The 13254-nt window shown below is 37.2% G+C and overlaps 1 protein-coding gene across 1 annotated transcript in view; it reads left to right on the top strand.

Moving 5' to 3' along the window:
• The window catches only part of GLIS1 (GLIS family zinc finger 1), a 235904-nt gene that overhangs the window by 84593 nt on the left and 138057 nt on the right, over positions 1-13254 (top strand). Inside the window, exon 2 of the mRNA XM_039320006.1 lies at positions 4745-4940. Within this exon, the coding sequence (XP_039175940.1) occupies positions 4792-4940 (149 nt within the window). The 5' untranslated portion in view covers positions 4745-4791. The remainder of the gene's footprint in view (positions 1-4744; positions 4941-13254) is intronic.

Genomic DNA, 13254 nt, shown 5'->3' on the forward strand with positions numbered 1-13254 from the left:
ATAGAATACAGAATAAGAAAATTAGAAGGAATCTTGGAGGTTTTCTAGTCCAACCCCCTGCTTAGGCAGGAAATCCTATACCACAGGTCGGCAACCTGCGGCTCCGGAGCCGCATGCGGCTCTTTGAGCCTTCCCATGCGGCTCCCAGCCTCCTCTGCCTTTGCAGAGAGAGACAGAGACAGAGAGAGGAATTGCGCTTCTCTCTCTCTCTCTCTCTCTCTCTCTCTCTCTCTCTCTCTCTCTGTGTGTGTGTGTGTGTGTGTGTGTGTGTGTGTGTATAAAAAAAAGAGAGTGCACTCACAGTGTTCTCCGAGGAGCTGAAAAGCTTACTGGGCGGAGCTCTTCTCTTTGCTGCGTCTCTGCAGGAAGCAGGAAGGGCAGGAGAGAGCTAGCTAGCCCAGCTAGACTGGCTCAGGAATTCTGGGAGTTGAAGTCCATGAGTCATAAAAGAGACGAGGTTGCCTACCCCGGAGGTTGTTGGACAACAGCTTGAAGCTTGCCAGGTGAGCAGCAGACAGGAGGGGGGGGAGAAAGAGAGAGAGAGAAAGAGAGAGAGAGGGAGAGAGAGTGGGGGAAGAGGAGTGGCAGACCAAGGGCAGATAGAGAGGGAGGGAGAGAGAGACCCTTTTGACATCTAAAATGAAGATAACACTGCATATATCCTTTTTTACCTGTGTGTGTATGTGTGTGTGTGTGTGTGTGTGTGTGTGTGTGTGTATACACACATACATACATATATATACATATATACACACACATACACACACACACACACACACACACACACCTATAATAAAGGTAAAAAAGGATATATGCAGTGTTATCTTCATTTTAGATATCAAAATGGTTTTGCGGCTCCCAGTGTTTTGTTTTTGGTGGGAAACGGGTCCAAGTGGCTCTTTAAGTGTTTTGGGTTGCCTATCCCTGTCCTATACCATTTCAGACAAATAGTTGTCCAATCTCTTAAAAACATCCAGTGTTGGAGCATTCATAACTTCTGAAGGCAAGTTGTTCCACTGATTTAATTGTTCTCACTGTCTGGAAACTTCTTCTTAGCTTCTCAGTTGCTTCTCTCCTTTATTAGTTTCCATCCATTGCTTTTTGTCCTGCCTTCAGGAGAATAGCTTGACTCCCTCTTCTTTTTGACAGCCCCTGAGATATTGGAACACTGCTATTATGTCACCCCATGTCCTTCTTTTCATTAAGTATGTGGTCACATAACTGGGGGGCACTGCAAATGGTTGTAAATGCTTGTAGTTGCTGACTGCATTGAAATATGATCATCTGACCCTATGAACTTTGAATGTGGATCATAAGTATCCCCCAGGGTCCATCATAACTTTGACTGGTTGTTAAGTGACCAGTCATAAGTTGAAGACTATCTTGAAACACTACCATTAGCCATTTTAATTTGAAGACAGACCCAGGAATAGAAAGAACTGTTTCTACAAATAAGGAATCAGAAGGTAGTGTTGAAACAGAAAGGGAATGAAGTACAAAGTAATGGCTTCATCACAGCAGAGAGAGTAATAATTATAAGTGGAAGAATACCAGTCAGAGGGCAGATCTGATGACAGTAATCTGCATTGCAACACTGAGAACATTTTTTAGGAATCTGAAAGTCCCCTGCATTTATCCTGTTGTGAGTTGATTGGATTTATTTATCCAGACTCACATTTTTTTGCATGAGAGTACCTTTCCTTTAAATGTGAAAGCTGGCTAGTTGTAACTATTTATTCAATAACTTCATTATATTCTTAGTTACCAGTAGGGTCAACAGTGTTTTAATTTCTTGAGTTAAAATTACATGATGAAGCTAATGGTTGCAGTTATTGTGCAGCAGTCTTGCTCAGAGGAACAGGTGATATAAATTTGGTTCAAAATTGATTAGATTTAATCAAAAATTGGACACTACATCCCTAGGAAGCTATAGTACCGTATATTAGCAGTGATAAAATCAGATTTCAGAATCAATAATGGGACTGAAAATACAAAGTCACAGTAATCTTTCAGTACTATGTGAATATATGAAGGAGGTAATTTATTCACATGAAGTACATTTCTACATCTTAGACAACATGTATATTGGAAATGTGAACAACAAGATAGAACGTTATCATTCCTAATGGACAAATAGAACAGCTAAAATTTTGGATTCAAATATGTATATTAACTTAGAAGATCTTAAAGATTAATACAGCTTACAGTTGACACCAGAGATATTCCTTTTGGGACTGCTGGGCAAACAGTTGGAAAAATACTCACAGAACCTTGTTTTTGTATATAACAACAGGGGTGAGACTTTTGTATGCACATCGATGGAAAGATGTGACACTAATCCACAATGAAAGAGTGAATATTGAGTTAAAGGAGCTGACTGAGATAGCAATATTGACAATTTTGATTAGAGAAAAGACATTGGTTGATTTTAAGGTTCCTTGGAAACCCTTTTAGATTTTTTTGCATGAAACAGAAAAAAATAAAATTATGAGGTGGATTTGTTAATTATAACAAATGGTAGACAATAGCAAAATGAAAGTTATGGTAATGTCTACTGTAAAAGAAAATTAGAAGTCATTTCCTTGTATTTCTTTTTGTTTCTGCACTTTTGGCTTTACTTTTCATTCTTTATTCTTTCTTTTATTTTAATTATTAGTTTGTATTAGTTTTTATTTGAAAATCTAATAAAGTTATTTAAGCAAAAAAAGTAAATTACTCTAGTTACTCCAATAGAATAGAATTAGTCTAGAACAGTGGTTCTCAACCTTTCTAATGCTGCGACCCCATAATACAGTTCCCCATGTTGTGGTGACCCCCAATCACTTATACATCACCGGGTGCCAGGGGCGTGGCCAAAGAAAAGGAAAAAAATGGCGGACAGCCTTATTTGGCGACCCCCGTGAAATGGTCGTTCGACCCCAAATGGGATCCCGACCCACAGGTTGAGAACCACTGGTCTAGAATATACAAACATAAATTCTATATAGATGGATATTGAAAAGATCTATTTGATTTTGCTAATGTATAAAACCTAACATTAATATAAAATTAGAAATTACTATGATTTTCTTCAAATAGAATCAGATATTGGAATAGAATTCTTTTCTGTCTGTTATTGTGCTAGTCTATGCCTATAATAAATATTGATTTATGTGTTAGTGCACTTTAGTTAGTATATAATTTAAAAGCTGCTCTCTTGAAACTTTTAAAAAAAGAACTTAGCTCCAAAGCTGTACAATTCCCCATGTCATTTGTAGCTGTGATTAAGAAACTTATTATTATTAACCTGGAAACAAATAAAATTCTTGTTTAAGTCAAAAAGTATTTTAAGTTGACTTTCTTTTTTTCTTAATTAGTTTTCTTCTAATTAATATTGGTATAAAGTAAATATTTTGAAATACTTTTTAAAAATATGGTTTATCTTTTTGGTCAGTTTTTTTTTTCATTATTAGAGTCTAATAAACTAACATGTAGGTGAGAAGACAATATTTTGTTTTATTTTTATTTTCTATTATTTTACTTCTGTTGACATTGATTTCATTTTTTGTCCTTTTTATTATAGTAAGCCGACTAGAGTAGCCCCATGGTAAGATTGGTGGGAAGTAAATTTAACAAGCAAGCAAACAAACAAATATTAGCTACTAATAAAGAGGGATAGTTGTCAGATTCTAAAATCATCATAATTTTTAGATCCTGTGCAGAGTATATTGGGTAGCAAGTGAAATTCTAAAATACTTTTTCTGGATTTGAGCTTTCAACCCTCTTATCTTCTATGCAAGAATCACAGAGATAGCTTTCACTTTCTGAGGTTGGTTTGTTGGGCCCAAAGGACAGAGAATTTTAGACATAGGGAATTTCTTTCAATCTTTATTCCACTAATTTAGGGAAGGAATCAAGATTTTCTATTTCAGTAGGCTTTTTTATATTGCATTAATTGATACTTGATTTGGATTGTTTTCACAAGATGTCTGTGCTTTTAATTTTTACTGTTAGTTGTCTGGAAAAAAACAGTTCAAAATAAAAAAAAAGAAAACATTGATGCAGAGTAGTGTGCTCATTTCTTTTGAAAAGAATCCTATTAAAACTGTTAATACTATCTGGGGAAATCAATAATAATCAGTCAGGGTAGATCAATGATGGCGAATGTTTTAGAGACCAAGTGCCCAAAAACTGGCCCCGCCCCTATTCTACTCCTCTGCCCCGCCCCCACTCTGCCCCCCATCCACCACCCCGCCTGCCCACAGATCACTCACTGCCTCCACAGCCCGCTGCAGATTGCCCAGGCAGTGCTATGGCGGCCACACTCTCTGCCCGTGCCCTGCAGCATCAACTGCATGATGGGGTGTGAGGGCAGAGTCTTGTGTATGCTGCCTGGCTGCCATATCCTTGGCTGCGCTGCTCCATGTGGGCCACGCTCGAGGGCGACTCTCCTTTAGGGGGGCTGCTGAAGAGGAGGGGGGCGCAGGGGGAAGCAAGGCTGGAGCAATGGCATGTGTGCCCACAGAGAGGGCTCCTAGTGCCGCCTCTGGCACCCGTGCCATAGGTTCGCCACCACTGGGGTAGATCGTTCTTTTGGAACTGAATCATGATTAATCTGAATCTTTTGTTTTGTCTCCTGATTTCATGAAACCGGTTGTCAAAAGCAGGTGTAATATGGTCCAGGGGAAACAATGAGAGATACTTCAGCTCTTTTAGTGAAGAGTTCATACTTATTTTTCTCTTTCACTTCTTCTTCTTTTAACAGTGAATGGTGGTTACAGCCATTATAATTTGATCTCTGAGAATAACGTGATGGACATGGAGATGGCAAATAGTTTGGGGCCTGTGTGTAGACAGAACCTGCTTTCCCACTCAGGAAACTCATTTGCCCGAGAACATCTGTTGCCGTGTGAAAGACTCCTCCAAGTTAGTCAGCTGAACATGTCTTGCACAGATACCAGGTATTGTTTTCAGCTTTGTTTATCCTACACACACAAGCATTTGAAGTTGTATCCGTTCCCCACTGAATATGGTTCCATATTTGCATATCATCCCTTCACCAGCTTTTCAGTTTCTTACAGTGACACCTTATACCTCAAGTGTACCTCCTGTGTTATAATTTAACAGAAGAACATTGATGATTTAGCTACAGTCCAAAAAGAAAATATCTAAAGAGAACTGTTTAGTCCTCTAGCTATAGTCCAAAAGGAAAGTAGTCCTTGCTTAACTATGGGACCGGCAATTCTGTTGTTCAACAATGTGATTGTAATGCAGAACTTCCTGTGATTGTGCCGACATGATGGCAGCTGTGGCAATCTCACTTGTGGTGGTTATGTGAATTCCATGCAGTTGCAATATCCTGTGGTCACATGAGCACCATTTGCAACCTCCTGCTAGCTTCTCCATTGACATTGCTGGAAGCCAACAGTGAAGGTTGCAAATGATGACTGCAGGATGCTGCAACTGTCATAATTATGGGCCAGTTGTTGAGCACCCAATTGCGATCACATGACAGTCATAAGTTCCCCTTGTTCAGCACCCTTGTAACTTTGAACAGTTACTGAATGAGTAGTTATTCAAGATTGACCTCATGCACTTTGAAGAAAACAGATTTAGTCCTTTGTCAAATAAAAATTCCTGATGGAGCATCCCTTCTCATGGCACTTCTAATTCAAAATTCCTAATTAATGTAGTAACCCACCTACTTTAATTAGGAATTTTGAATTAGAGATGCCATGATAAGGGATGCTCCATCAGGAAATTTTATTTGGCAGAGGACTATATCTGTTCTCTTAGGACAATCTTCTCTATTAACATAGAACTATAGAATCATACAGCTTGAAGGGATCTTGGAGGTCTTTACAAGTCCAAACCTCTGCCCAGGGCAGATGGGTATCAGGTAGCAACTAAACCATATTTGGTTTTGGCTTATTGTGTTTTGTGAAGGCAGTCATTTTGACATATTCCATGAACCATGGTTAAATAAATTGTAGCACATTGCCATTTCTTTTGATTTATATAAACTAATTTAGGGCTTTAATTCTGGAAAACAGTTCTGCTGTGTTTTAGCAATGGTCCTTCCTGTATCTGAACAATGCCATGGTATCTCAAGTTAATTAATTTCCTCCATTGGTGTGGTTTCCTAAACCCAAATTAATATTGGCTAATCACTGTCTAAGATACTAATTTAAACAGAGATAAAAAAATCTGTCTCTTTCAATTTTGCCATCTTTATGTAGTATAATATATGTTGGGTCTCTTGAGCTTTATGAGGATATTATGAATATCTTTCACATTTTTCTCCAGAGTTGAGTACTGCTTTTACAGACCACGATTTCTGTGTATTCAAATTGATCTCTAACCTTTTCCATGCACTCTGGTGGATGAGGAGAAAGAAATTGTGTTTGTAATCCAGGTTAAAATAAATCATCTACTTGAGTTTAAAATGGATCAGAGGCTTGGTTTCAGGTACCAGAAAATAGATATTTCCAAGCTACAACATGAAAGGAAAGCGGGTAGAGCAGTATTTTCTGTAAGATGATACAATAATATAGAGTCTTGTTAATAGGATATTAGTGCTTTTAAAACAAGGAATAAAAGCCATCAAAGTGTTTAATTTCTATAAAAGTCTTCTAAATGTAGCTGGATAAAAAAATATCCTTCCTTGGGAAATAATGGCAGATGTACTTTTGGAAATCAGAATTGGCAAGGTTTGCTTACGTTGTTTGAGTATAACTATCTCTTTATAATTAATTACTCAGCAGAATAAGTGCACTTCAAATTACTGTACCATAAAATCCTATTTTTGTATAGTGATCCCCAATTATTTTGCATATTACTTGATTCTGTATATAAAGTAGTAATTGTGGAGCAGGTGGATTAAAATCTGCAAGATGGTCACACATATCTACAGAAGGAGCATTTCATTGATAAAAACAAAGATCTATAAACTTCAGTATTTTTGTGAATATTGACTAACTAATTTGATCATTTTCATCTGATTATATCAGTGACAGATTTATTTCCAGGCTTATTTTGTTTAAGAAATTAAAACATCCCTTTTAAATCTAGTGTTGTAAAATAACATTTTATCAAGTTTTCAGTTAAGTTGCTTCCTCAGTAGATAGTTAATTTCTACTGAAGAAGAAATTTGCTACAAATAAAAAATATACTTCCAGTATTTATCATGTTTATAAATCCCGTGTAAGATATGGCCTTCATATTCTATAGCTCGTGGTCTCCAAATCTAATTTGGAGGATTCCCTCCTCTCTTTAGACCAGTTTTTGTGGCCATGCTGAAGACTGTGAGGCAAATGGCCTTCTGTCTGTCCACTGACAGGTACCCTTCTTTTGCTGAGAGTGATTGATAAACACCAAGCCTTTTTTTTTTTCAAAACTAAATCTTGAAATATTTTGCTTCTTTGAAAATTTGAACAGTAGTGGACAAAAGCGCTTCAAAACTTCAGCTTTTATTTGGAATACTGTCTAATCCCAGTTTTTACAGTCCCAGCATGAGACAGCAAGGATTTCAATTCAGTCATGGAAGCTTTGCTGTTTTTAATTTTATTATATATGTTAACGCCATCTTGACCTTGTTAGGAATCCACATGGTGCTTACTATTAACAAGCTGGTTTTATTCTGTCATTGACGACAATTATAATGCAAAGATAATTGGAGTTGGAGCAAACAAAAGGAGGAAGAGAAGACCCGGCTTAGATCTTTTCAGGAGCTTTTTCAAAAATCCATAATGAGGAAATGACAGATGTCTGTATTCAGGAGATCATAGTATTCCCTTATGAAATATGAACTCCTTACAACTCCGTTTCAGAGAAGATTCCCAGAACAACACAGGATTATATGCCACAGAACATGAAAGAGATGCTATTGTGATATAAAGCAGCAGGTGACTGAAATAATTCCTTTTATTCCTGAAACCTGCCCTAGGTTCTGTAGTTTTGCCATTTTCTCAGTAACTGAATAGTGAACATATATCAGTTTGCTGATCTCGTCATTAGTTTGCCTGCTTTTGGCATCACAGGTTCCATATAAATTTATATCTCTATGTCTCCCTCTTCCTTCCTCCCTCCCTCCCTCCTTTCCTCCTCCCCTCTCTCTCTTGCTTCAGCAGTCGAAGTGATTATGCCTTATCTTTCATAGCACAAACAAGTTGTACACTTTGTAATAGTTTCCTTACTTATCACAGTATTCAAATCCTTCAAAGCAAGTGACTGTTTGATAAGGAAGCCCAAGTTATTATGGTAGGTTTCTCCAGGAATGCCCCCATTGCAAGCTGAAAGAGACTGCTTGGGTTTCTGCAAATTAATTTGGCTTCTGGTCAACAGAAATTCGTCATTATAGATCATAGTTATATTAAAAGAAAAGCATATCACTATTTCTTCCAAGTTTAATTCAGACTACAGGTTTACAGTAGTTACAACACAGTTGAGCCTGAAATTTATGTTGCTAAGAGAAACATTTGTTAAGTTAGTTTTGCCTCATTTTACGACCTTTCTTGCCATAGTTGTTAAGCGAATCATTGCAGTTGTTAAGTTAATAACATAGTTTTTAAGTGAATCTGGCTTCCCCGTTGACTTTGCTTGTCAAAAGGTCGTAAAAGGTGATCGTATGACCATGGGACACTGCGACCATCATAAATATGAATAAGTTACCAAGTTTCTGAATTTTGGTCAGGTGACCAAGGGGATCCTGCAGCAATCGTAATTGTGAAAAACGATCATAAGTCACTTTGTTCAGTGCTGTTGTAACTTCAAACAGTCACTAAATGAACTGTTGTAAGTTGAGGACTAGCTTTATAGTGTTCACAGTGTGATTAGTTGACAAACCAGACTTCAAAAAGTGAAATTCAAGAAGTAACTGATGGCTGGATGTAACTTGTGATCTATGCTTGTAATTGATAGTGTCAGCCTAATTTCATCAGTTGTGTTTAGAATTTTAGAAAGCTTCCGGAAACGTGACTGAACCCAGCATTGCTAGATAATGCTGGTAATATGGTTATGGCTTGGCAAAACTTTTAATAAACACTGTCTAGTGCTGAAACTACTACCTTTTTTTTGTAATATGGATCCATGGAACACACTAATATCCTTGTGTTTAATGCCTGTTTAATATAATTTGTTCTATTTAGACTTCCCATTGATTAATCAAAATCTTAAGTATTTAAAAATACTCTAGGTTATCTCCCTGCAGCAATATATTACTAGGATTATATAACACTGTCAATACTAGCAATGCTTTTCAATAATATTGTAAGCACAGTTTTTGTGTACTATTTCCCTACAATTCCTAGCAAATGGAGCATTCTCCCAATTATAAGAAATAAGACAAATGCATTCATCATTTTTACATTGTACTTGTTGCTTCCATCTGTCAGTTTGTCCCATTATTTCTTTCAGCCTGCTTGACACTTCCTACCCTAGGAAATCCAATATTGCATATGTGTTTGAAAATATTCTTATGCTGTATATGCTAAGATGAAACCAAATCTGTAACAAATTTAAGTCAGTCGAAGAAAAATGTTAAGTGGACCTCAATTGTGTAAAATATCTTGAAACCTCATATAATAATAGCTGATCCAGGGCTTTCAATTTGTTTTTGCCAAATGGCTCTTAAATAGTAAATTTTAGGGCTGCACAGTGCTTTGAATTCAAAGGCAAAAAGAGACCCAGAGGGCAACTGCATGATCCCGGAAAAAAATGTAGCTGCTTTAAGGAGCTGCAAACTGATGCCTCTGGGAGACTCTAAAGCATCTTTTTGCCTTGGAGTCATAAGCACTGCACAACCATAGTAAATTTTATCTAGAATAGAGGAAGGAGAGGAAGATGTTGACATTGTCCATCATTCTCCACATTGCTTTATGTTAAAAACAACCTTTAAGCTGTTTTCCTTAGCCTATATCCTAGGATTTGAAATCGATCTAAAACTGAGTGAGCTACAGCAGGGGTCCCCAACTGCTGGTCCGTGGACCAGCAGTGGTCCACAGCATCCCAACAAGCGGGCCGCACAAACAAGCAGAACTCCATCCTCAGGATGCAGGCAGTATTCAAAACCACACCTCTTATGGTCTGCGGAAAAACCTTTCTCCATGGCACTGGTCCCTGGTGCCCAAAAGGTTGGGAACCTCTGAGCTGCAGGGACCATATTTATAGTGATGCCATAAAGCAGCTTGTCTACTATCTCTGCTTTAAACATGCTTTTTTAGTATTTAGTAGGATAGAGTGCTCTATCTTAGCATTGTCTTTTTAGCTTGAATTTTCAGAGTGTAGAATTCACCAGTGCTTGTTAGTAAAGAGTGCTACCAGAATTTTTGGTTGGCAATTTTTAGCTTCGAGCCAAAAGCCATTACAAATGAAAAAATAATGAAGTTGTGTTAATGCTTGTTACCAGCTATTTTTTTTGGGGGGGGGAAAGGTGTATTCTTAAAAATTTAGTGTATAATTACTTTACAAATAAATTCAAGAAAATGTCCTGTCTGAGGTTAAAAACAAACATACATGGTTGTTGTTATTCTCAGTATCCCTTAAATCAATAAATAACTCATTTAGAATTTAAGATTGGCAATAGAGAAGAAAAAATGAAATAATTTGAATATATTATAAATATACTTTGCTGTGCTTGTTTGAACATTCCTAGAAATTTCTATTGACCATTCCAGGGAATTTCTACTATTTATCTCTGAACTCTAGAATAACAAAGCAAAACCTAAAAAAAAAATGGTGTGTATTGTAGCCAGCAAAACAGTTGGATGTTACCAACAAAATCATCTATTTTTCCTAATGTGCTCAAAACCTTTACCTTTTCTCATTCCTTCTGAATTTAAGAATAGTATTCCAGATATCACTGTTTATTTTCTTTTTCTACCCAAGTTCATCGAATAGATTTCAAAAGTGTGTTTCTGCTTCAGTACAGGTAGTCCTCAACTTACAAACATTTTTTTAGTGGCTGCTCAAAATTACAACAGCTTGGGGAAAAGTGACTTATGACTGTTTTTTCACACTTACGAACATTGCAACATCCCCATGGTCATGTGATCAAAATTCAGACACTCGGTAACTGACTCACATTTATTACAGTTGCAGTGTCCCTAGTCATGTGATCACTGTTTGCCACCTTCTGAGAAGCAAAGTCAATGTGGAAGTCAGGTTCAATTAACAACAGTTACTAAGTTAACAACTGCAACTTAACAGGTGGCAAGAAAGGTTGTAAAATTCATTTAATTATCCATTTGCTTAGAAATGGATATTTTGGACTCAATTGTGGTTGTAAATCAAGGATTACCGGCATGTTGCCAAATATGATGTTCAGAAGTTTTGATTAATCTAGAAAATTTACGTTCTTAAATCAAACAGTTTGAAGACATTTATTGTTTCTCTAGCTGGAATTATACGACTTCTAGGTAAGGTTCACTAGTACCAAAGCTAGGCAAGATCAAGGAAGCAAGAATGATACACATTTCAGTAAGGTATCTTTGATACTAGTCTGGAGAGGGGGGTAATTATACAGAATCTTGGAATTTTCCATCCTCATGCAATCATTTAGGTAGAGTCTCTTTGAATGACTTGAAAGGCTTCTTCCGAGGTTTTTGCCACCCTTACTGAGTTGCTGTTTATGAGATAAATCATCAGTAGGCTCACCTTTAGCACTTATTAGTTTATTTCTTTTCCCTGTCTCCCCATAACCTCTCACAAAAGGTGTCTGGGTTTGTATCATATAATCATAGGGTTAGAAGGGCTCTTAAGGAATTATCCAAACTAGTGTTTTTCAAACTTGGCAACTTAAAATGTGTGGACCTCAACTCCCATAATTCTCCAGTCAGCAGGAGTTGAGGTCTAAACATCTTAAATGTCATGGAGTTTGAAAAACTTCTAAATCTAAATCTATCTACATTTTACTTAATGTAGAATCCACTAGAGCAGAGGTGGGGAACCATGGCCCCATTATTACTTGCGTGCTTCAATTCCAAGAATTCCTGAGACAGCAAGGCTGGCTCAGGAATTCTGGGAGTTTAAATCCACAAGTCATAAAAGGGCCATTGTTCCTCTCCTCTACACTAGAGCATCTATAAGAGATGACTATGTAGGCCCCATTTGAGGACCCCGAACAAAGGAAAACTCACCATTTATTTAATAGCCTATTTCACCAAATGACATTTCCTCATAAGACATATTTCTTGATGTCTAGCATGAACCTGTTCTTTGCAGATTTGACATTGGTTCTGAATTTGGTATAAGGGCGATAGAAAGTCCACTTCTTCTGTTGGGACAGCTCTTAAGATGTTTGAAAGCCACTATCATATCTTCACTCTGTCTTCCATAAACTAAAGATATCCAGATATCCAGGACTAGATTTCCAGATAGTTGATTGTCTGGATTTGTTCCAATTTGTCTCTTGTTTTTCAGCTGTGATACCTAGGACTGGATACAGCATTCCAGATGGGATCTGACTAGGCAGAATAGATTCACAATGACATCTCATAACCTGGATTGTGTGCTTCTGCAGTAGCATTTGCTTTTCTAGCAGCTGCATTATACTGCTGGTTCATATTTAACTTGTGGTTGAAAAGGACACCCAGATCCTTTTCACATGTAATATTGCTGTGCCAGGGCCTATGATTATTCTGTACATATGCCTTTCATTTTTGTTACCCAGATGTAACGTTGCACAACTTGATGTTATTACAATTTTTTTTTCAAAGTCACCATGCTTTTTATACTATGATGTGGTAGCAAATCCCATGCCCCAAACAGTTGAAACCATTAATCTGTAAGAATGGAGAATTCATCTTCTTCCTGCTGGTGGAACCATGTCTTTTTGCAGAGGCTACCTCACAGTGGTAAATTAACAACTTTAGCCAGTTGCCTGTCAGTTAAAATTTAGGGCTGTCTAATGTGTTTTCATCTAAGACTTTGGCAGTTTCTTACTTGTTTGAGCAGTGTCTAGTACCAGAATGGGTAGATTTGTGAGTGAGTCTACCCAGTTTTGGCCTGTAACACAAGCACAAATTATATAAAACTGTATTATAAGGCAGTGCTCAGAAGAGAAAAAATGTAAGTGAGGGAATATTTATCTTTTTAAAGAAGCTACTTCAGAGTTATAAATGCAGAAACTACTTCCTTATCTTGGAATAAGCTACACTGAACTCATCTCTGAAGAGTTATTATGAAACTAGTAGCTTATCCTAATATTCTCCTGAAAAAAGTACTTTTATGGATGCTTTTTTATTGGCTGGAAAAAAAGAGGTTAAAAGGACCTATTTC

This window comes from Crotalus tigris, unplaced genomic scaffold, assembly GCF_016545835.1.
Source record: "Crotalus tigris isolate CLP2741 ecotype Arizona unplaced genomic scaffold, ASM1654583v1 scf7180000023617.9722795, whole genome shotgun sequence".
NCBI lineage: Eukaryota > Metazoa > Chordata > Lepidosauria > Squamata > Viperidae > Crotalus > Crotalus tigris.